The sequence below is a fragment of the Felis catus genome, chromosome X (assembly GCF_018350175.1).
Source record: "Felis catus isolate Fca126 chromosome X, F.catus_Fca126_mat1.0, whole genome shotgun sequence".
Taxonomy (NCBI): Eukaryota; Metazoa; Chordata; class Mammalia; order Carnivora; family Felidae; genus Felis; species Felis catus.
The window spans coordinates 89492665-89516730 of NC_058386.1; the positions used below are offsets into that span (position 1 = coordinate 89492665).

The following is a 24066-nucleotide window of genomic DNA, read 5'->3' on the forward strand; positions in this document are numbered from 1 at the left end:
AGCTCCATGCTGACATCCCAGAGCTTGGAGCTTGCTTCAGATTCTGTCTCCCTCTCTCTCTGCCCCTCCCCCACTCGCGCTCCGTGTGTGTGTGTGTCTCTCTCTCCCTCAAAAGTAAATAAACATTAAAAAAAAAAAGTAATGTCAGTTTCTGTTCAAAGTTAGTTTACCCCAAACCAAAGACCTTTTTGGTGTGTGTGATGTCTCTGAACTTTTTCTTTCTGTTCTTAGCATGTACCAGAGGTATGTATTTTAAGGGCTTCCCTGGTGAAAGCATGACTTTTCCATGATTTAAGATTTAATGATGGTCATCATCTTTTGGACTTGTATATCAGCAAGATTACAAAAAGCCTCATGTGTGTAATCTTATTTGTCCTGAGTGTATTCTTGTGAAGTAGGGACAGGATGGGATTTGCACCTTTCTGCCAAATATGAGGAAAGCACGTCAGGACAGCAAGTCAAGGCTTAGGGCAGATGGAGATTTCCCTTGTAAATGTAAATGTCTCTTACCAACGGATACTTCTCAGTTTTCAGAGCTTTTCCTGTGTCTGCTGTTTTTCTTTCTTTCTTTCTTCTTCTTCTTTTAAATAATCCGCCTAAAATAATCCTTATGCCAAAGAGGCATATTTTGAGGTGACAAGTTCTGCTTCCTTTCACTGCCATGTGGATCTCTCTCCCCATGGATGAGTTTTGCCTGATGTTGAACTACCCCTGAATTCTTCTTGCCTTCCTTGTCTGTGCAGCTCATGGGCGAGACGTGCTCTGGAGGAAGCAGCTATTTGCTTTGCTTGTATTTATTTATGCCTCCCTCGTGTACCATTATCTAGCCCTTCCTTGTTTGTGAGTCATGTCCCCCTAGCTGGATTTTAAGCTCCTTGAAGCCCCCCTGTCCGGCAAATTCCTGAGTGCTTAACAGAGGCTCAGTAAATATCTGTGGAATGAAAGCTGGAGTTGAATGAATGGGGAGGGGGCAAGAAGCAGTAAGCGGATAGTCAAATCAAGACAAAGCCTTCTCTCTTCATTCTCCCCCAAACACATGCATTTTATTTTAACTGATAATACTTGATATAATATTGGGATTGTGCATTGTTTTTTGCTTGTGGGCTATCACGCATGCATTTGACTTTCAGGTTACATTGTGGGTAGAGGGACAGGAATGGATTGAGAGAATATAAAGTGCAGGGGGAGAAAAGGTCAGATGGCCAAGTCAAAGAGAAAGAGCTTCCTCCAGCCTGTGCTGTTGAATCCTAACTTCTAGTGCTCGCTCTGTGTGATCTTAGGCAAGTCACTTTACCTTTCTGAGCCTCTGTCCGTGGTACAAAAGAGGTTATAATTTCTGCTGCTTTGCACTCCACGGGAGGTCAGCTGATCTCACACCTGGGAAGGTACTTTGGACAAAAGAATTTAGGGTATTGTCTCAACAGGCAGAGAGGTGGCTCCTATCACCAGGCCAGCTAGATGGGCTTTCTGCTTTAAGATTCAAACATGACTTGGATGAAAAGGCGGGAAGGCTGAGTTCCCAGCATCATAGAATATGAGAGCTGGCAGGTATCTTAGAAACCATTCTATTTCAACCCCCTCATTTTTCCTGAGTACGCTGAAGCAAGGAGAGCTGATTTCCCCCAAGATCCCCCTGCACGGAGCCTGGATTCCGGGTTCCCTTTTCACTGTGCCCCACAAGGCAAAGTTAATTCGCCTTAAAAAGCAAAGTTCATTTGCTCTTCTTACTGTTTATAGACAAGAAGCCTCTGGCCTGTGTCCCAGCAAGGAAGCGATCAGGACATTTGTCTGAGTCTTTTTGAATTTCTAAAATTTGACCCACCATTTTGGTTCAATTATTGCTTGCCTTTTTTTAACCTATGGGGACAACAATCTCCTAGTGTTTGTCTAGTGCCTACTGGATTTGCCACTCCCTAGGTGCTGTGATGGGGGGGGCGGTTAGAAAAGATTAAGACCCATCCCCTGCTGTCAAAGATGTGAGTGTGGGGGACAGGACTAACAATGAGAAAACAATGGGAGGCAGTATGTGATTCAGGATAAAATGAGTTGTGCAGGCAATAACTGCTATAGAAGTTCAGAGGAGGGAGAAAGCTCTGGGAGCTGGGGGAAAAAGCAATATCACATGCGATCTGAAGGCTGGGTAGGATTGTTTATGCAGGTGTGGGGGAGGGCACTAAATTTCAGGGTGTATGCCGTATGTACGCAAGCACACACAGATGCAGAACTGGGTAACAATAATGGGTAGCATTTACTGAGCATTTATGTCTATGCACCAGATACAGCATAATGTCGTACATAATTCAACGCATTTCCAAGTGTGTAATCCTAGGAATTAGATGATAGTTAATTCAATTAATGGAAGTTGAGGCACAGAGAGGTTGCATCGATTGCCCAAAGGGTCACAGCAAGTAAATGGGATTACAGGCCTGGGCCAAAAACACTTGGCCCTTCTACCTATAAAAAAGAGGAATTTGTGACTCAGATGAGGAAGTTAGCTGGACTATAGTCACTAAAGACTGTCGTTTTGCAAACACAGGACCCTGTAGGCCAAACTGCCAACTGAAGTTCAGCAGGAAAATTGGAGGGATTAATGAAGCCATTTACTGAATTCTATAATCTCATTCTTACTTCCTGGAAGCGAGGAACTTGAGGTCTCCAGATGCTGCAGGTCATTGCCGGGAGCACCACAACTTTACCCTTCTTCTTTCTTGGTTATGTTGCAGAGGATTTAACAAAACACCTAAGGAGAATGAATGAGCTGTTCTTTATTAATTAGCACTTGAAAAGCATTGGGCCTCTGGTGGATGCCATACAGAGCTTCGAATTAGATAAAGCCACCTGGCCCTGAAGCTCTATTTGTGGGGAAAACCAGGCTTGGAAAGGATAGGAGGACCATGGCCTGATAATACAGTAGATTGTATTTTATGTTTTGAGTCTGGCTTGCCGCCAACACCCGAAAGTGTTTCCTAGGCAAAGTGCCTGACTGTGTTTTTCTGGATATTCTCCTAACTCACTGTGAGTCTTCAATAAATGTTAAATCACTGTGAGGTAGATTCTGAGGTCCCTTTCCTGTTTCCTTGTCCCAAGAGAATCAAACCACAGACGGGGGGGTAGAGGCAGCGAAGAAGAGGGGACCTTGCTCCAATCAGCCGCTCTTTTCCCATTCTTGGGCCCCTCCACACCCCCACTGTCCTGGCTGGCCTTCAGGGGCACTTCCCTCAGCCGCGTGAATGCGGGTTGGAAAGCAGCTGGTCCCCTATAGGGACAGGGGAGGGGAAAAGGTTGGGGGAGGCATCTTTTCCTGCAGCAAGTCTAAGGTGTAGGGCAGGGCGGGAGAAAAAGGGAGGAGGGCCAGGGGAGGGAGTGGCCGTGGCCTGGGGTAAAGGGAGAAAAATACCGGAGCAGAGCAAGGAAAAGAAGGAAAAGAGGCCTCCATCGTCAGGCACTGAAACCGCCAGTGGGACTGGGGCGACAAAGGCAAGGGAAGAGGACATCCCGGTCCCGCAGGAGTCTCCTTTCAGGGCAGAAAGGAGGAGACGCGCCGAGAAGGTCACAGCCATGCAAACACCCCGAAGGAAAGCTGGCACAGCGGCTCAGCATTAGCCAGGCTTCTTCATTCCCCGTGAGCTTGGTGAGGGCCCGCTGAGCTCCTACTATGTGCTCGGTGGACACAGACGCGCCCGGGGCAACGGGATCGCGGGAGCCGGAGTCGGCCAAAACGGCTTCCCTGAGGGGGCGGACTGTGTAGACGGGCGGTGAAGGAAGGTGGATGTGCACGCGTGCAGGCTCGAGGAGTGCAGAACGCGAGGCAGGCCGGGGGAGGGGGGGAAGGAGGCGGGGACTGAGGCCGGAGGAGGGTGGAGAGGGGAGGGGGGAGGGGGATGGGAGGTGTGAACAGTGGGAGCTAGGGAGGTCGCGGCGGGGAGGCGGCGAGGCGGGGCGGTAGCTGCCCGAGGGCGTGGGGGGGGGCGAGAGGCTGCGCGGGACGCCGCCGGGGGGGGGGGGTGGTGGGAGGCGGCGGCGGCGAGGGGGAGGAGAGAGGGAGGGGAAGAAGGAGGAAGCGAGCGCGGCCGCTGCAGGGGGAGGAAGACGGGGAGGAGGAGCCGCGCGCTGTGGCGGCGGCGGCGGCGGCGGCGGCAGCTGCGGCCGCCGGGGGAGCCGAGCGCCGGGGCGCGGGGAGCGCGGGGAGCGCGGGAGGCGAGCGGCCGCCGAGCCGGGGCCGCGGGCCGAACTGCCGGTGAGTGGAGCCCCAAGGGGCGCGGCAGCCGGTCCCCGGGCCGGGCGGGAGGCGCGGGCAGATGCGGCGCCGGGGCGGAGGGAGGGGGCCGGCCGAAGCCCAGCCCCCGGCTGGCCCGGCCTCCCTCTCCCCCCCTCCTCCCTCCCCGCCGGCTTCCTCCCGCTGCTGCCTGCGCCAGGGGGGCTGGTCCCGGGCGGGCCGCGGGAGGGGGGAGGTGCTGCCCGAGGGCGGGCGTCTGGGGCCGGGGGTGGAGCTGGGGGCTCGGGGGTGGACCCGGGGGCGGGAGGCTGGCCCGGGACGGCGCTAAATTGGCTGGAGGGGCCCGTCGGCGGCGAAGTTGCTAGCTGGGGGCAGAGACGGCCACGCGGTTGCAGGAGTAAGCGATCCCCCTGTGGCGAGTGCGTGAGACGAGGAGTCCGGCGTCCCTGCCATCCCCGTCGCCCTCCCCGCCTGCCCGGCCCCGCTAGCTCCTCTCCTGGCCTCCGCGTGTCCCCTCGCTCTCACCCCCGCCGCTCCCCGGTTGGCTCCCGCGGCACTGCCGGGTCCCCTCGGCCCTCGCCGTGACCCTCCCGGCCTCCGGCTTCCCCTGACCCTTGCTTGCTTCGCCACTGCCCCTGTTCCCTTTTCTGCCCTCGCTAGTCACCCCGCCCCGCTTCGTAATTCCCGATGCAATTGCCTCTTTGAGACCTTTTTTTTTTTTTTTTCCTCTCCTTCCTTTTAGATTGGCCAACGGCTCCTTTCAACCCTGCCTCGTTGGTGGCCACTGGAGAAGCGCGGGGGGCTCCCCAGACAGCCGTGGGGACAAGTTAGAGCCAGCACTTGACCCCGGGCCTCGCGTGTAGCTTCCCTTCCCCTGCTCTAGGTGCCCCGGTGTCTGGAGGGGGGTGCGGGTGCGGGGGTGTGCCCTCCGGTACCCGTCCCAGCACCCGGGCAACCCTCTGGGCTTGTGTTCCATCTCACTCTTGCATCCTGCACGGTGGTCGAGGGGAACCACTTGGCATCATGTCCCGGTATAGCTACCAAAGTCTCCTGGACTGGCTCTATGGGGGCGTGGACCCCAGCTTTGCAGGCAATGGGGGCCCCGACTGTGCTGCCTTCCTCTCTTGGCAGCAGCGGCTGCTGGAAAGTGTGGTGGTCCTGACCCTGGCCCTGTTGGAGATCCTGGTGGCCCTGCGGCACATCCTGAGGCAGACGAAGGAGGACGGTAGGGGTGGCCGTGGCTGCCAGCCAGAGCAGGTGACCCAGCGGCCAGAGGAAGGCAAGGAGAGCCTGAGCAAGAATCTGCTCTTAGTAGCCCTGTGCCTGACCTTCGGGGTGGAGGTGGGCTTTAAGTTCGCCACCAAGACCGTCATCTACCTGCTCAACCCTTGTCACCTGGTCACCATGATGCATGTGAGTGTGTTGACTTTTTCCCTGGCAGCCCTAGTGATAAGAGTCCTTTGTGTGCTCAGGACACTCGGAAGTGTAGAGCACTTCATCTTGCGGGAAGCGGGACCCTTAAAAATGATTTTCCAAGAGTGGCTGTTTTTGTGCGGGTTCCACATTTGGCTTTCTTTCACCTTTGCACAATGTGTCAGCCCCACAGTGGAGGTGAGGGACGTAGTGACAGAGCCCTGGGAACCACTGGCACTCTGGTAGGCTGTCCCTCCCCTCCCAGCCCTACCCTGGGCTTTCACAAGCAGGACGTCTAGCCCCAGCCAGGTGTCCTTTCTGAATCACATCTGGGGACCATGGCCTGCCCCCATCCCCTCTGCTGCAGTGAATTTCCCAGAGGTCTGACGACACCCTTTCCTGGAGGTGGTCAGATAAGGTTCCTTGTCTCCACTGTGGTACTTTGGGGATATACTTCTATGGGTTTCTCTTCATGACTCTTTTTTTCATTGGGGAGTTTCATGCTCTTAAGGCGAGGTCTGCCTTTCAGTTCTGAGGTGTGCATTGGAGCGGCACCAAGCTCCTACTAAGCGCCCTCTGAAACAGGCCCCAGGCCGACTCCTGAACTTCCGGGCTGGTGCTCTCTATCCACGGTGAGAGCGTATTTATTTTTTGCAAACCTCTCCATCTTATCACTCTTCTTCTGTTTCCTGTGGTCATGGTCCGGGGTGCTCAGAGAGCTGATTTCTTTACCTCCCATTAGCGGTGCTAAGAAAAACAAATGGGATTGAAAAGGAGAGTTGCCAGATACATAAAAATAATCTGGGTGAGGCCCAAGAGTGAGAGTCTTTCTGTACTCAGCCTTTGTGGAGAGATGTTCTAAAACTATAAAATCATGGAGGAGGAGGAAGAGGAGAGAAGGGAAAAAAAAATCTTTATTTTAGATTTCGGGCTGTGAAAAACCTGGTGTGTTTTATTCAGGGACAGTTTTGAAACCTGTCATTAGCATCTTTATTGCTTTTATATTTGTAGAAGGTTGTTCTCCGGAGACTTGTGACAACCCTGTGTGGGGCAGGAGGTTGAGATTATTATCTTGGTTTTACAGGCCTGGTGGGGCCCAGGGACCAGGGATGGGAGGTTGCTTGCCCACAGCCAAAAGACGAATTAGCGTCTGGGTTGGAAAAGTCGCCTACCCTCCTTGGGGTTGCAAGCTGTCAGTGGTGACTGGGAGGTCTCAGGGGGAGGCCTGTGCTGATCATGGCGCCGCCTCCTTGTGGCTCCGAGGCTCTGGAGTGCCCAGCGCTTGCTCCTTCTGTGTTCTAGGCCCTCCTTCGATTGCAGGTTCCTGGCCTCAGTTTCCCAATCTGTAAAATGTGGCGAATGGCCTCCAGCCCCTTCCTGTCTGCAGAAATGGCAAGGGGGGTGTGGATAGCTGTGTGGCTGTCAGCATCCAGTGGGGCCGGAGGGTGGCCTTTTTTTTTTTTTTTTTTTTTTTTTTAAGACAGGGCTTCTTGGGATGTAATGCTGTACACAGGAAGCCCAGGGCTCTCCTAGCTAGCCCTTCTGTGTAAATTTGAGCCCAGTCCTCTTTCTTTCTTTTTTTAATGAATGGGCTTTTTGTTAATGAGAGGAAACAACGCATCTCAGCCGCTGCTGTGGGAGGCTCTTGGGACAGGAGTGCTTTTTTTGGATGGCAGGTGGTGAGGGTCAGAGGGTGGCTCTCCTACAAAGGGGTCTTGAGGCCTCTGGCAGCCACATATCTAGAAGGTCAACAAAGGACCAAATTTAGCCTGACTGGGGCTGCAACTGGTGTGATGACATCAAACCTGGCAGCAACGTGGTGTTGAGTGGAAGGGTTTTTAGAAGCTTTTAGAAGACTGTAGAGACTTTGTTCTGGCATTATTCAGTTGTGTGACTTTGAGGAAAAATAACTTCTTGGGCCTCAGTTTACCCATCTGCCAAATGACACAGAGCTGCATGCCTAGCTCTGGACACTCAGCGTTCTGTGATTCTCTTCTTCTCAAGTAGTGGCCAGGGATGCAACAGAGTGCTATTCTAGAAATGCTTTTTGGCTTCCTTGTGTGGAAAAAGGAACCTCATTTCTTCTTTGCCGAGGTCAGGTGGCCTTGTTCATCTTCGGCTTCCTGTACGTTCCCAGTAAAGTCAACCTGACCTGGCCACCCTTGGGCACATGCGTAGATGATGATGGCACTTGGGGCTGGTTGCTGCGGAGGGATGCATGCTTGGGTGGGGGCGGGGAACTGTGGACTGATTCCTGTCTGTCACCTATGCTTTTTATTGTCCTGTGCTTAGCTTAGACTCTGAAGCTGTAGGACAGGGGGCAAGAGAACAGAGTCATGCTGAGGAATTCTTGACTCTGACCAGGATTGTTCTATGCGCTTTACTCCTATCCCTGCTTTGTGTCATTTAAATTAGTAGCCTCAGGCCTGCTGTGGGACCCAGCCTTTGGTCAGTCCCACATCCCATATGCTACCTATGGCTCTTTCTGGGAAGCAGGAAAGTATGGATTTTTCAGAGTTAGTGGGAGTCCTTAGAAAACTCCACAACAGATGGTTGGAAACCGTTTTCTGACTTGACTGCAGCAAGGGCTAATGATAGCCAGTGTGGTTAATAATACCTTACACTTACCTGGCACTTTACTGCTTATAAGGCACTTTCACGTGCATTATCTTATTTAGGCTTATGATAGGTTAGCGTGGGCCTGGAAAAAGATGTTAAAACGTTTCCTGTGACTGTATATTCCAAAGGGGAGATGTTGAGTACAGAGAAATGCTTTGGCAAGTGAACATTCTGTGGAGTTCAGAGGTCCCGAAAAGGAAAGGGACACATTGACTGAAATGAAAGGGACAGCTTAGCAGAAAATATTTCTGGTGTGTTTCTCCCCACAGGATGACTCAATTTTGGCTTCATAGAAAGGCCGTGTTCCTCTGAGTCCATGTAAGTTTATAACAAGGACAGTATTGCTTTAGGCCAGGAAGTGGAAGAGTTGGAGGGAAATTGGTTAGCTTCCCCATCTCCCATTTTTCAGTCTGTAAAATATTTATTCCCAAGGCCTTTTTAAACAACCCCTCATCATAGCCATGCTGCTCTTGGGTGGCTGCCAGCATTAGAAGCATAACGAAGGGCAGTTCTTGTGTCTGAGCTCTGTTCTTGATTAATATTCCTGCTGTCCGGTTTCTTTTTGGTCTCCTCTGATTTCTCAGAGGCCCTGGGACCGTGGGTGATCATGGTTTGTGTGACTGAAGCACAACCATCTCCCATATCCCTTCAGCCGGAGTGCGAGAGGGTTGTCAGGATTCATAAGCCCCAAGACTCACACGCCATTGATAAGCCTTGGTGAAGATCTGTGGTGTCTGCCAATAAGTATTTCTTCGAACATGGCTAGTCCCTTCATGCATGTTATTCTTGCAGGTATGGGTGACAGGGAGTGAATTTACTCAGCGATTATGCTATGTACCAAAAATCACCCGGCAAGTTCACGGCAGAGGTAGCTTTAAGACTGAGCCGCTGCAGTGGGAATTGAGGCTTAAGCAGAAAGAGATTCTCGTAGCTGTTTACATCCTAAAGTCTACAGTTTCTCAGCAGAAGGGTTAAAATGCTCGCCAGTTGGACCAGTTCTGTCTGTACAGACTGGTGTTCTTAAATTAGTGGCCCTTCATCTCCCTTGCGTGCGGTTATATTGTCTGTGTCTTGGGTACGTAACAAAAAGACCCCATTTTGGATGGCTTTTCTAATTGTCCAGTTCCTGTCGGTTCTGGACGTGTCTGTGTCCAACATCTCCTGATTGGGCAATGAACTCAGTGGGGTACAACATATGGCTATGCACATAAGGCAGGCTGGATCCGGGCTGGACATTTGCCAAATTAATAATCGATGCCATAGACCCCAGAGTCCCACGCCAATGTTTTTTTTTTCTTTTTTAATGTTTATTTTTGAGATGGAGAGCATGAGTGGGGGAGGGGCAGGGAGCAAGAGAAGGAGATGGAATTCCCAAGCAGGTTCTGTGCTGTCAGTGCAGAGCCCTTTGTGGGCCTCAAACCCCACGAGTCGTGAGATCATGACCTGAGCCAAAAACAAGATTTTTGTCCCTTTTGCTTAACTGACTGAGCTACCTGGGTGCCGCCAAGCCAGTGGTTTTTAGCCAGTAGTTTTTTCTTAACGTTTATTTATTTTTGAGAGAGAGAGAGAGCACGCGCGTGCAAGCGGGGGTGGGGACAGAGGATTTGAAGCAGGCTCCTGCTAACAGCAGCAGGACGATGCGGGGCTCAAACTCACGAACCATGAGATCATGACCTGAACTGAAGTTGGATGCTCAACTGACTGAGCCACCCAGGTGCCCCTTAGCCAGTAGCTCTGACTGAGTCCCATCCTTTTTTAGGGTTAACATTGCTATTGATTCCCTGTCTTCTTTATACTATATTAGAAGTCTCATTTCCACCAAATCCGGCTTGCCTGCTTTGGCTTCACTGTTTGATTTTCCTACTTCCTCGCCGCAAATGTAAGAATGGCACATCTTCAAAACATTCCTGAGCTTTTTCTGACACCTTTTGGAACTAACTGAATAAACAGTGGTGTGTTCCGTTCACCCTGTGATGGATTTGCTTTAGAGAAAACCTGATGGATTTGAGAACTAGGCTTTTTAGCCCCCCCACCCCCCACCTCCTTGACTTCAGACCAGCCACACCTCCTCATCCCCATCTGGTGTCTGGAGCACTGATAACTGCCCCTCCTTGGAATTGACGTTGGTGGGTAATGGGTACAATGAGGGATCCAGCCATCTGCTGACAGCTTATCAGATGGACTGTGTCCTGTGTCATCAGTCCAGGGGGACACAAGAGGATGATGTTTATATGGGCCTCAGCAGTGAGGCATGACATTCCTTTTTAGTTTGTTTTATTTTTTTCCCCCGAGGAAATTTGCAGAGAATTTTTCCATCTTCCATTGTTACCGTCCTTTGGGGGTGTCCATTATTAAGAGAAGTCGTGTGTGGATTGTTGTGTCCCACAACCCACAGACCACCCTAGGACTTAACACTGACGCTAGTTTTGCTCATGGCTTGCTGTGGGGACCCGAGCAAATTATTTCACCTTCTCCTGTCTCCGTCTTCTCTGTGAAATGGGCCATGTGGAAAACAAAGCATTTTAATCCTCTAAGTAACTGTGTGGTCACTTAAACAGAGAAGCTGGGTAGAGCTGATCAGAGCTGGCACGTGACCAATGTATTTTCACCTCAAGTCAGAAACTGACAAACCTCTGCTCCTTTGCAACTTTTTTGCTAGCTTTTGGAATTCATTCCCCTGAGCATTTCTGTGACTCTTCTCTGGCTCCTAGTCCTTGCTTGTATACCTTTCTCATGTATAGCCCGTAAAACTGGATGTTGTGACTGGTCCCAGTCTATACCTGCCAACATAACCCAGCATGGTGCTCGCTTTTAAGGAACAGTGTGTTGCTGGCGCCTACTCACGGGATGATCCACAGGCTCCCTGGATTGTTTTCAAACTTAAAAAAAAACAACACATTTATTTATTTATTTTGAGAGAGAGAGCGAGTGACTGAGTGCAGGGAAGGGGCAGCGAGAGGGAGACAGAATCCTAAGCAGGCTCTACACTGTCAGCACAGATCCCAATGTGGGGCTCAAACTCACAAACCGTGAGATCAGGACCTGAGCCAAAATCAAGAGTTGGATGCTTAACTGACTGAGCCACCCAGATGCCCCTCCCTGGATTTTTGTCCCTTTTGCCATACCTGGGCCACCTTTGTCATCGTTGTCTTCATAGGATTTGTTGTCTGTTCCTCCCCACTGTAGATCGTCCTGAAGATCTTTCCAGATGACCCTGAGTGACTCCAGTTATTCCAGTCATTCTGGTAACACCTTTTGTCATCCTTTCTCAACCCTCTGAACATTCCTCAGATGATTTGGCTCATTAACGTATACTTTTGTATATTTGTAGGTAATTCTGCATTTGGCTGGGTCACTTTTTTTTTTTTGTGCGTGTGTGTGTTTGTTCAGTCTCCACCATTAGCGTGAGCATATATATTTTTTTTAACGGAAGGGGTCAGTGTTATTTTTTTTTCTCCTTTGTAACTCTCTGCACAGCTTAATACAATACCATACACGTACATTGGTTGTTCAGCGTGTACCTGGATAATGCTGACTGCCCGATGGACAGAGCCAACTTTCTCCTCTGTGTTTTTGTTGGCCTCCAGTGGCCCTGCCTGTGTTCCTTTGAGGCCTGATGGGCATGGTTCCTGTGTCTCTTGTGCCCATTAGGAGAATCTCCTGTCCGTTTTTTGAAATAGTCAGAGGAGAGGTGGTCAGGGCTCTAGCTCACACATCTTTCCTGTTGCATTTCCATCACAAAGAGCCAGTGATTAGTGCTGCAGCCTGCTCTCTGCCCAGAGTCTCTGCTCACTTTCATCCCAGTGAGGAAATTATGCTGTTGGATCTTGGTCTTAATCCCTCGGCAGACATCTGGACAGGCCTACTTCTTTTCCTTCCTTAATATCGCATAAATTAAAGAAATGTTATTAGGCTAGTGATTCACTTTCCATCTCTTTCTGCATGTTTCAGTGGTAGCTCATTGTCATCATGCCTCATCAAAATGCCCTTGGTGAGAAGAGCCAGATTTGTAAACTTCTCTTGGCCTTTTGTATCTTTTTTTTTTTTTTTGTACTTGAATTGTTTTTTCAGCTTTGAGGTAAGATAGCTGTAAGATACTTAAAGTGTGCAACATGATGGTTTGACATACACATACATTGTGAAAGGGTTCCACTCATCAAGTTACTGTATTCATGGTCTTATGTATCTTTTGTTAAATTGAGAATATCTCGTCCTAGGTGTCCCTCTTCTGCCAGTAACTGGCAGTGTGGACATGAAGAAACTGTGGGTGTGGAGAGAAAGGATTCTCGAACTTTCGTTGTGAAAAATGACCTTGGAAACTTGGTGTAGTGCAGATCCCTGGCTCTCTACGTGGAGTCTGAGTAGGTGGAGGGCAGTGATGGGACTCTGCATTTATTACATGCTCCCTCGTAATTCTGATGTTGGTGAGCCTTGAACCCCACTTTGAGAGACATTATCTAGTAGCTAAAGTTTTAGGTAGCACGTTGGTTCAAAAGCTCATCCTGACTGGCGTGAATCTGGGTGGCCTGTGGGCAGGGCATTGAACCTTCTGGCAGTGCCTCAGTGTTTATGTAGGTGTTAAATAATGTGGCTGCGATTAAAAGTGTGAAGGCCCCAAGTTACTGTGAGGTACATTTTAAGGTAGCTTCAGCATTCCAGTGGCTTCTTTGGTGACTGGGAGTTATGTCACTGAAGTAAGTATTTCAACCAGGCCTCCATCACCTTCTGGTCCTCCCTCCCTGCCAGTCTCTAAGATCTTTGGAAACTAAGGGGAGTTTCCAAAGAGTTACTGCATGCTAATTCTGTTTGCAGGACACTTGTTTCATTTTATTTTTGAGAGAGAGAGAGCGTGAGCAGGGGACAGACAGAAGGGCAGAGAGGATCTGAAGCGGGTTGCATGCAGACAGCAGACAGCCTGACGCAGGGTTTAGACTCACAAACTTCGAGATCATGACTTGAGCTGAAGTCAGATGCTCAACTGGCTGAGCAATCCAGGCACCCCACATTCAGCAGCTATTTATCCAACGATTCAGAGATGAATACGAAACATTCTTTCCCCTCGTGTCACTCGCTTGAGATGAGACAGACAAGATCAACGAAATTACAATGTGACATTTACAGTAACATTTGAACAAGACATAGGGCCCAGAGGGTCTTTTTTTTTGTTAACCTAGTGCAATGAAGGAAAGCCTTCTAGAAGAGGAGACATTTGAGCTGGCTCACGAAAGAGACCCATCAGCTGCGGGAGAGCAGGGACTCTTGTTTGTCTGGTTTTCTTTTCTAGTGCCCCTATCAGAGCCTGGCTCATAGTAGGTGCTCAATGAGCTGGGCATTGTAGGAAGGAATGGAATTCTAGGCATAGGGAACAATATATGCAAAGCATAAGAAAGCTTCACAACTATAACCGGGAGTCATTCGCATATTACTGTCAGGGGTAGATTTCATCTCTTTTCTCCCTTGGCAAACCAAATAAAACTCCAGAAATGCTCTGTCATTTCTGCGCTGCTGATAGCCAACTGCAGTTGCCCATCAGTGCTCAGTCGGGGGCTCGTGAGCTAGAGCATTGTGTTCTCTGTGCTGTCCCAAGGAGGGCCCATGCTGTCAAGGACAGACAACAAAGAACATTGATGAGAGCGAGAAGGCATTAAGTACAGGAAATGAGATAGCAGGCATCCCACCTGCGACCAGAAGATTTTTAGTGTCTCATGCGATGCTGTCCTGCTACCTTTCTTTTTCCTGTTCCTTCGCCCCTGCTTCCAAGTCTGTCCCCGAGCCCAGCCCATCCAAGCTTGCCCCCTTCCAGAATAATCCAGGCTCCAATGCAATGCCTTCTAGCATCCAAAATGACCATTCTGTCAGAGGCGGTGATAGCCATGAGGGAATTAGGAAGAAAGCTGTTCCGGTATGAAGAGGTTTCAGACCTAACCGGGTGTGTGTGGGGGGAGGATTTTCCAAAAGGGCCTTGTTACCCCAGCGTGATCTCAAATTGGTGAGGTGTGTCCCAGTTTTTTTTTTTTTAAGGTTTATTTATTCTGAGAGAGAGAGAGAGAGAGAGTGTACAAGCGGAGGAGGGACAGAGAGACACACACAGAATCCAAAGCAGGCTCCAGGGTCCGAGCTGTCAGCACAGAGCCTGATGTGGGGCTTGAACCCATGAACTGTGAGGTCATGACATGACCGAAGTCAGACGCTTAACTGAGCCACCCAGGCGCCCTTGTCCCATTATTTTTGAGCACATGGCCTTTTCCCATGTTCAGTCCTTGCTACCCTACTCGCTGGCCCCCAGCGTGAGCCTCCCTCCAAGGTGCTTGAAGTCTTGGGGAGGACTCCTCCTCCTCTGGGCATCAGCCTTCTCTGTTGACTCTGCTTCTTCCCGGGGAAAGAGCTGCCAGCTAAGCAGGGCATGGCTTGCACATCTGTCCATGCATGCTGTGTCGAGGGATCTGGATCTGAAGGGGAGGGTTTGGGGGAATCTCAGTAACCTGTGGTTCCGTTCCCATAGCTGCAGGAGGAAATGCCAGAGGGAAGAAGGTAGGGTGTGTCTTGTCCTGGGCCTGGAGGTGCTCAGGGAAGGGGATGGGTGGCAGGAGCCAGGAGGTTAGAGAGGATTGGCCTATCTGGCAAAAACAGTCCAGGCCGTGCCCCGTTGGGCAGGTGTTTAGGTGGGTAGGAAAGGGAGAAGCAAAGTCATCCAGGGAAGTCAGGAAGCATGGGCCCATGCTGTTTCCAACCTGATGCCTTCAGTCTCCCTGCCTCTATCACGTATCAGTGGTGGTATAAACTCAGGGTGTATTTTGCCTGCGTGTTGAATCGCCTTTGCCAACCGACCAGCTGTGTTTGCAGAAAGCCTCTGCCTGCCTGTGCTCTGGCTGTTGCTAGCAAAGAGACATTTCATTCAGGTGCTGATTAAATAGGGCGCAGAGCCAGATTGCACATTAAGGCCCTTAACTATGGCTCTGGGAGCCCTGGGTAAACACTTATTAGATGTTCTGAGCAGAGCTCTAGCAGAGACTGCTGGATGTGAGGTGCTTTCTTCAGAAGACAGGTTGAGGGAAGATGGGGGTAAGGAGAGAGACTTCTGGAGAGAGTCTTGATCCTCTTTTCCTAGATTAGTCCGAGCCGAATTGACCTGGGAGGGCTAAAGAGCCTTCCTCGTTAACATTTACTTGCCACATTCTTGCTGGGACCCTGGAGGTTTGGAGTTGGGACACAGCAGGGAGCCTGACTAGGTAGGGCAGTAGAAATGCCTCCTTTTCCAAATGCAAGTTCAGCCTCTCAGCTTGAGTTTTTGGACCACATTTCCCGGGTCTGCATTTGAGCTGCTTCATCACATGATATTAGGCATGTAACATAACTGCTGCGAACCTCAGTTTCACTCTTCTGTAAAATGGGAATCATGCCACCTACCTAATGGGCTGTTGTGAGGATTTAGCAAAATAACGTACATCGAGTATTCAGCGGGAGTTCTGGCTCATTGTGAGCACATAATGTTAGCAGTTTTTCAGAGTAGTAGTATTACTGCGATCTATTTCAAGGCAGTGGTGGCACAGTGGGTCAGCACACACAGAGCACGAACCCGAGGCGGGTAAGGGCCTGGGTTCAGATCTTAGCACCAGCTGTTTAGCTCTGGGCAAGTTTCTTAACCTCTCTAAGCCTACGTTCCCACATGTGTAAAATGGACTAATAAGATAGTGTCTGATACCTAGTAAATGTTTAATAAGTTTTAGCTGTGATGATGATGATGGTGATGGCAATGGCAATGATGACCATCATCATTGTCATTATGGCTGCTTGCTCCTGTGAGCTTGGGTGCCTGGTGCTGGAATAAGACGATAAAGCTTAGGTACAGGAAGGCAGCGTTGAGAATCTTATCTAAGTAAAGCTTTCCTGGCACATAGTGGGCAAAAATATTGGTTCCATGATGCTTGGCTGTTTGAGGCCTAAGGACAGCTTGATGGGCAATTTGAAAAGTTACTTTGAATCACCCAGTCCCATCTGAAGAATTTGGCAGATGGCTGTCACTGGTAGGAAGCTTGGCTTTCCAGGGACCTCTGGGCCACTCTTCCATCAATGGGCTGGCTTCATGGGGCAAGCTATCTTAAGATTGATTGGTAGCCTAGGAAACCAGCGAGTATATGACCAAAGTATGGAAGGAATGGTTTGGGGGTGGACAGAGACAGGTGTGTGGATTTATTTTTTTCCTTTTTCATTAATTCCTTTTGATTGAGGGGAGTGTAACTTTCTCAAGTGCCGTCTGTTACCAGGGTTTGGTAATTACTGGAGGAGGTAGGGCTGCTTCCAGAAAAGGTAGGTTTAAAGTAGACCAATGCCAGGGCACCTGGGTGGTTCAGTCTGTTGGGCATCTGTCTGATTTTGACTCAGCTCACGGTCTTGTGGTTCAGTCAGTTGGAGCCCCACATTGGGCTCACTGCTGTCAGCCTGTCAGCACAGAGCTTGCTTCGGATCCTCTGTCCCCCTCTCTCTGCCCCTTCCCCCACCTGCACTCTCCCCCACATAAATAAATATTAAAAGAAAATAAAGTAGACCAGTGCCTTGCTTTCCATGTCAGTAAATGGACAGGAAAAAAAATTAGACAATCCTGGTAGCTCCATAAACCTCTCATGTTTTCAAGACCAGCTGACTCTTAGAACTGTGCCCTGGGAGCTGAGCCGCCTTTGAGTGCTGCCTTCCAGGGCTGATGCCTTGATCATGTGTCTGCACAGCCCTGTAGTGGGGGGTGCCCCTCCTTGGACCTCTTCCCTCCCCTCAATGCCATCGGAAGGCCTTCGGGCAGATTCCCAAGCATTGTGGGTAAATAGGCAGTTTCTTAGCTTTGGAGTTGCGAGAATTGAGAAGGCTAAGGTCATGTTTTCTGTAATAATCCTGCTTCCCCAGCTGGAGCTGGCTTGGAGGGCCTTTCTAAAACAAACAGCAGCCCAAAGAAATAGCAGCTCTTAGAAATTAGTTGTGGAAGGTCACCCGTTCCAAGACCTAGGGAGATTTAACAAAGGGTCCTCTTCATATGACCACTTGCTCCCTGTCCATTTGCATTTGTTAAGAGTTTCCTTTTTTAAGGGTGTGTGTGTGTGTGTGTGTGTGTGCCTGCCTGCCTGTCACTGCCCTTTATTCTCTGTGCCCTGCAGGAATGTTGCTGAGGGTCATGTGCATAAGTGCCTTATTATCTTCAGCACTTTTACACTTACTCCCTTGGGCTGCAGCAGCTGCCTACAGCTCCCAGTGGGCATTTCTCTCTATTTCCGGGGCTCCCAGGCCCACAGGGAGCAGTGGGGCACTCCCTTGGGATCGCCATTCCACTGCACGGCACCTCACTGGACTTTCCAGTTCAGCCCTCCTCAGAATAGCTGTGCAAGCTTAGCACCAAGCCACGGTCATGTTTCTGTGTTTGCTTGTGAGGTTTCTGGCCAGTGAGGGAAGAGAACAGATTGACGCCACCCCCCCCGCTTCCCATCAGGGCCTTGTGGCTGTTCTCCCTGGGTGGGGCTCTCGGGGGGGGGGGGTTGGGGAGTGTTGCTGTCTTGGACACAGGAGGTCAGGGGTGACCTTTAGGCCAAGGCTGCATTGGATTTGTGGAGAAGAATGTGAAGCCTGCCGCGTGGCAGGGGCTCCTGACTGCTGCGGAGTGTTTGGCCATACCTCACAGCCAGTAGTGCTGTGTTTGCTCAGATGGACGCACGTGGAAACCAGGCTGGGATCATCTTCCCAAGTTTCTAACTCTCTGCTTTGGGGCTGCTCGGAAAAACAATTGGCAAAGTACACTGTGGTCCGCACCTGTTGTTGCTTCCCGCTGCCCCCCCCCCCTTTGCCTTGGTCAGTTCTCAGTGAACTGAGGATTAACTCTCGGCCCCTCCCACTTACATTTTCTTTTTCCCTTCCCCTTGGGCTTGGGGCCTCGCTTTCCAGTCATAACTGTCCATCACCGTTGAGGACAGTTGGTGCCCACTGCTCCTGTAGGGCTCCCCCACCCCCCACCCCTGACCTTTTAAACACTATAAACCTGGAACAGAGTCAGGTAGGCAAGAGAGTCAAATTTAGGAGAAAGATAGGACTAGAATTTTTGGTTATCTCTGTACACTCTCTGAAAGTTAGTAGCAGTAATAACACTTATAACATTTTTGAGCATGTTATCCCCCAGGCAAGGTGCTAAATATACTAGCCACCCATATATTACCTAATTTTGCCGGCCTTCGACAAAGATCATTTTTGTATTATCTAACTCTTTCTTTCCCTCCATTCTGACCGATTTCCCTTTGGTTGACTAAAGATACTGTATGACGTATTCTAGCAAAACTTCCTTGGGTTTGGCAGAATGGCAGAGCAATGCCAAGGCAGCTGAAAGAAACCTCGGAGACCATCCAGTTCACCTCCTTCCTCATTTTTCCGGATGAGCAAACTGGGATCCAGAGAGGTGAAGCGATTTGTACAAAGGCACACAGCTAAACAGAAGCAGAGCAAAGTCTCCTGACTCCGGTTCACAGTCTGCCTCTCATGCCACCCATGGCCTCCTTCCACCCCTAACCATTCAGCATGAAAGGAGCCAGACTTTTGTTCTTGTCCACTAGTAGAGAAACAGAAATCTTGGGTTGTTTGAGCAGGACTCCGAAACTTTGTCCAGCAGAGGTGAGACAAAGGCCAAGGAGGAAAAAGGTCAGAATTATCTGTCCACTCAGTGGGAGAGGTCTGTTTATCTTGGTAAACAATGAAGAGTAATAGAGTGCTGGATTAAGTGTTAGCCAGCCGTGGGCCTTGGTTCTAGAATTCATTATGCAACTGGATGACAGAACCTGGTAGTTGTGTCTAGGCAGGTAGCCTCTCTGTGCTTCAGTGTTCTTACGATAATACCTACAGTGTGCGGGCTCTGGAGCCAGACTGGCCAGGTTCAGATCCCAGCTCTGTTGCTTTCCAGCTGTGTAGCCTCGGGCAGGTTCATTGACATTTCTGAGACTGTTTTTTCCCCCCTCTGTAAAGTAGGGAGAATAGTATCTACCTTGTGGGGTTCTTGGGAGAATTAAATGCATGGCTACATGTAAAGTATTTGGAGCAGTATCTGCTGTGTAGCAGGAGCTTAGGGAGTATGAGTAATGGCTGTTATCATTGTAAGATAGGGATGATCTCTGCCCTTCCTAATTCATAGGGAATCAAATGAAATAAGGTATGTGGAATGAAAGCGCTGGCTCAATGGGAAGAATTCTCTTTTGAGAGCATGAACATTCAAAGGCTTATTCTCATATTGTGTCTAGGATCAGATACTGATGGATATTTCCTTGGTGATCTGGTAGATTTGTATTTTTTTAATTGAATGCATTAATTTAATAGAATAATTCAATAATCAAGATGAATCAACGGAAATGGTTTGACAGACAAGACATGTTTCATCATCGTTTCCTTGATACATACAGTCAATCATGCCACATTTACAGTGGCTTCAAACATTTCTGGTAGATTTGTATTTTATATAAACGCTGAGCCCATTGAGCGATGTGAATTGTGCTTTTTCCTTCCCAGTGTACTCAAGGGCACTTGAGATTCCTGCATCTCAAGTAAAGTGGCTCGAGGATTCGAAATGAAAAGCAATTATACTCTTCCCTCAATGCCCCTATCTTAGTTGATGGCACTGGAGTCCATCTAGTGACCCACGTTAAATCCCTGGAAACCTTGACACATTTCCATTCCTCCCTCTTCCTCCCTTCCATCATCATAGTCTCTGAGTCATCTTGATTCTGTCTTTTCATTATCTCTTCCATCTGTCTCTTCCTCCTTTGATTCCTCTGCCCTAATTCATCCAATTGTTTATCTTTATCACCATCACCATCTGGCTTATTATAGCAGCCTCCCAACTGATTCATACTCTGTTCATCCTGTACACTGCTGCCCGAATGATACGAGTAGCACACATGTTGGCTCATGCCATTCCCTTGCTCAAAAGCCTTCGAGAGCTCCCTATTACCTTATACCTTATGCATATACCTAATGGTGTCCTGAGCTGATTTTGCTGCTTGGTCATAGGCTGCTTTTCCAATGAGTCTCCATGTAGGTCCAAACTCTTTTTTAGCACAGCATTTTAGGCAGCTGCTTTCAATTATTTGAATTTGGCACATAGACTTGGGCTGGCAAATAGATAAACTCTTTAGAGAAAGCCTAAAAGCTCCATGATGATAGAATTCAGGGTCTTCTATGGTCTTTCTTTCCAGCCATAGCTTCTAGGACATTCTTATTCCATGTATGCACCACACACTCGCATGCTTCTCCGAGTTTACACTCTGTTCATGCCATACCCTCAGCCAGAAATATTCTTTCTTTCCTTTTCCTGTTGAAATGCTCATCACTCAAGGCTCAGCCCAAACACTGCCTCTTGTGGAGCTTTTGTCAAACCTACACCCCAGACTTAGCCACTCTTGTCCATTTTAGCATTTTATTCTGCCCTTTATTACATAATTGTTTATGTGTCTTCCCCACTCCTTAGAGTGTATGTTCCCTGAATGTAAAGCCTGTGCTTCTGGGAATTTCTCTGTCCCCCACAACATCTAGTGCCTACTAGACTCCTAATTTGGACAAATCCCTTTGTTTCACAGATGGGGGAACTGAGGCTTAGAGGGAAAGGGTCATAAGTTTATTCTGGGACTTGTTCAGTTTCAGGTGTTTGAGACATGGAGGCTGGAATGTCCAGCAGGCAGTTGAGCTGTGGTTAGGGCTAGAAATGTTGAGTTAAGAGGCTGTCTAGGGAAGATAAAAGAGAAGGCGAGAATATCATGCCCATTCGGAAGGGAAGGAAGCAAAGTGTTCTGTGGAATGCCTACTTTGGGGGGCAGAAAGAAGACTCGGCCAGGCAGTCATCCAGGAAGTGGGAGGTGTGTCAGGAAGCAGGAGCAGTCCCTGATGCCATGTGATGCAAAGAGGTGGAACCCCAGGAAGCCAGGGCAGTTGGAATCGGTGAGTACAGGCTGGTCCTGTGGACAGCCATCCACCCACTTTTAAATAGTTACCTAGATGTTTGAGTGGGAAGAAGTTGCATGCAAGGACATTTATGGCCTCAGTGTTGGTAAATAGAGAATGTTGGGAATCAGTCCGCCAGGAGCAGAATGCTAAATCTGGCCAGTGGAGTATTGCATAGCTTTTAAAAGGGAGGCCGCTCTCTGTATTCCCTTTGAAAGATGTTCATGATGTATTGTTAAAATAAAACAAAAACAAAAACAAGTTGTGGGATACCTGGCTGGCTCAGTCAGTAGACCAGGTGACTCTTGATCTTGTGGTTGTGAGTTTGAGCCCCACATTGGGTGTAGAGATAACTTAAAAAGTAAAAAATAACAATAAAAAAGTTGCAGAGCAGCATGTATGATAGAAACCCATTTCCTAAGAAAACAAAGAAAGCCTTTTACGTGTGCATGGCTGCGAGTGCATTGTAAAAGTCTAGAATAATTAAAAAAAATATTTTTAAAGGGGAGCCTGGGTGGCTTAGTTGTGTAAGCATCCAACTTTGACTCAGGTCATGATCTTGCAGTTTGTGAGCTCAAGCCCCGAGTTGGGCTCTGTGCTCAACTGTGCAGAACCTGGAGCCTGCTTTGGATTCTGTGTCTCCCCTTCTGTCTGCCCCTCCCCTGCTCATGCTCATGCTCTGTCTCTCTTGAAAATAAACCTTAAAAAAATTAAAAGTCTAGAATATATCACAAATGGTGCTTCCTCCTGAGTGATTAGGGGAAAGGGGGTACTCTCACTTTTTCCTTCATACGTTTCTGTGTCATGCAGATTTGATGCAAGTACAAATTTCTTCTTTTTTTAAGTTTATTTATTTATTTTGAGAGAGAGGCAGAGCGAGAGGGAGAGAGAATCCCAAGCAGGCTCCACACCACCAGCACAGAGCCTGATGTGGGCTCAAACTCCCGAACCAGGAGATCATGACCTGATCTGAAACCAAGAGTCAGACACTTAACCGACTGAGCACCCAAACGTGCCAAGAAGGGACAAATTAAATCTCATTCCTGAGAGTAGAGAAGCTTCCAAAAAGAAGGATGAGATCTCAGGCCAATTAAGTCTCCAATAAATGGAATGGTTGTTGGATAGACTGGACTAGCTAATTGCCTTCTGTGACTGAGGGCTAATTAAGAAAGCCTCTTTTTGGTTAAGTTTGGCTTGCGAAAAATGTTTCGGCACTGGCAGAGTTACCTTAATGGCTCAGAGAATATGCTGGTGAATGACTGAGGTAGAATTTCGGGTGTTCTGGTGGGCCTCGGAGTTAGCTGCTGGACCTGTCACTATGTTGCAGGCTAGAAGTGGGCACGGAGAAGGTGGAGGCCAGGAGTCCTGACCCTGGCTGCACCTTACAGCCACTAAGGAAGTGTTTAAGAAAATACCAGCACCTGTTTCCCTCCACCCCATTCTTAGAGAATTTCCTGGGCTGGGCCCTGGGCAGCAACATTTTTTTTTTTTTTTAAAGCTCGTCAAGTGATTCTACTGTGCAGCCCAGATTAGGAACTACTAGTGTCAAAGAGCAGATGAAATGTGTCCTCAGCCTAAAGTGGATGGATCACTGGCAAAGTGTTCATCCCATTGTGTGCTCATTAGCTGCCGGTCTGTCAGGAGACATCTACGCTGGAAGATTCCGGAGTTCATTTTGCACTTAGCGGGCCTCACATCGGGCTGGGTTAATTGACTTGCCCTGACTCCCTGACAAGCGCCAGCACTCGGCGCAGGTCTTCCCCCTTTCCAGTGCAGAGTGGGGCGCCTGGCACCTAGGTGTTTAATCATTGTCACGTGAAGTCACAAGGAGCTTTGTTTTCTTAAGCAATGCTGCTTTTTATGAAAAGCCCAGCAATGGGAAAATCTGACCTATTCGAAAAGTCTGGTGGGTGAGAGGTTGGAGGGGAACTGCCTGGCATCAGAAAAGCTTATGATATGCCAGGCTCTCTGCAGCAAATCTGTATCACTCAACATTTATTATGCAATTGCTCTGGGCCTCAGAGTGTACCGGGGGCCGTGAGCCATGCAAGGACTGGCAGATATGGTTTCTGCTCCCCCAGGGGAGCCTATTATTAAGGCTTAATTAGTGCGTTTTTTAGGTGGCCAGGATATGTGCAGAACTTAAAGCAGGAGAATGCCAGAGGTCAGAGGCCCTTTCGCATGCCTGGAGTTCAGGCGCTCCATTTTGTAGCTAGGGAAAGAAGCCCAGAGTGGGAAAGCCACTTGCCCAAGGTCACACCACTAGGAAATGGCAAAACTGGGCTCGTGTGACAGGCTGCCACCTTTGCGGTCCTATTACACTGTTCTGTGGATCATTTGAAGGACAAGGTAACAAAATGACCCATGTCAAAACTTGAACGAGATTTCCATTTTGTGCTTTAGGCTTCCAGGGTTCCTTACAGTTGAAGGTGGGGCAGGGGTGGGGGCTTGCTTTGACTTTGAGTCTTTCTTAAAGCCTTGCCTGGGGAGGGCCAGCACTGGTTACCCCTGGAATTATAGCTCAGGCCTGAGAGGCCTAAAGATGACTAATTTTCCCTTTACTGTAACAGTCATGGACTCTAGCCCCTCCTGTGTTTAATTATGGCACTTTTCTACTCTTTCTGGAGTGGGGGGGGGGGTGCTTCCTGCAAACGTAGTGTGTTGATGGCTTTTTTGCCTCGGCCATTCTTTTTTAGGTAAACCTGTTGTGAAATTGACCTTAGAGGTGGGTGGTGCGTGGTTTTATGTGTGCATCTCAGAATTCGTGCAGGCTGGTTCTTTTAACCCTGTTCTCCGTCAGTTTCCTGATCAGAAATTCAGTGTCACATCTGGGGCCTTCTCTGAAGAGACAAGGATACTTCCATGTG

The 24066-nt window shown here is 49.1% G+C and overlaps 1 protein-coding gene across 5 annotated transcripts in view; it reads left to right on the plus strand.

Moving 5' to 3' along the window:
- Positions 1-3392: 3392 nt before the first annotated feature.
- Positions 3393-24066, plus strand: part of TMEM164 (transmembrane protein 164) — a 166208-nt gene continuing 145534 nt past the window's right edge. Inside the window, exons 1-2 of one of the 5 annotated variants that reach the window (XM_045051249.1) lie at positions 3393-3631; positions 4959-5629. In XM_045051249.1, the coding sequence (XP_044907184.1) occupies positions 5240-5629 (390 nt within the window). In that variant the 5' untranslated portion in view covers positions 3393-3631; positions 4959-5239. Of the gene's footprint in view, positions 3632-4066; positions 4238-4483; positions 4636-4958; positions 5630-24066 lie in introns of those variants that run through there. The other 4 variants (XM_045051248.1, XM_045051247.1, XM_045051246.1 and 1 more) reach the window with 4 other exon arrangements.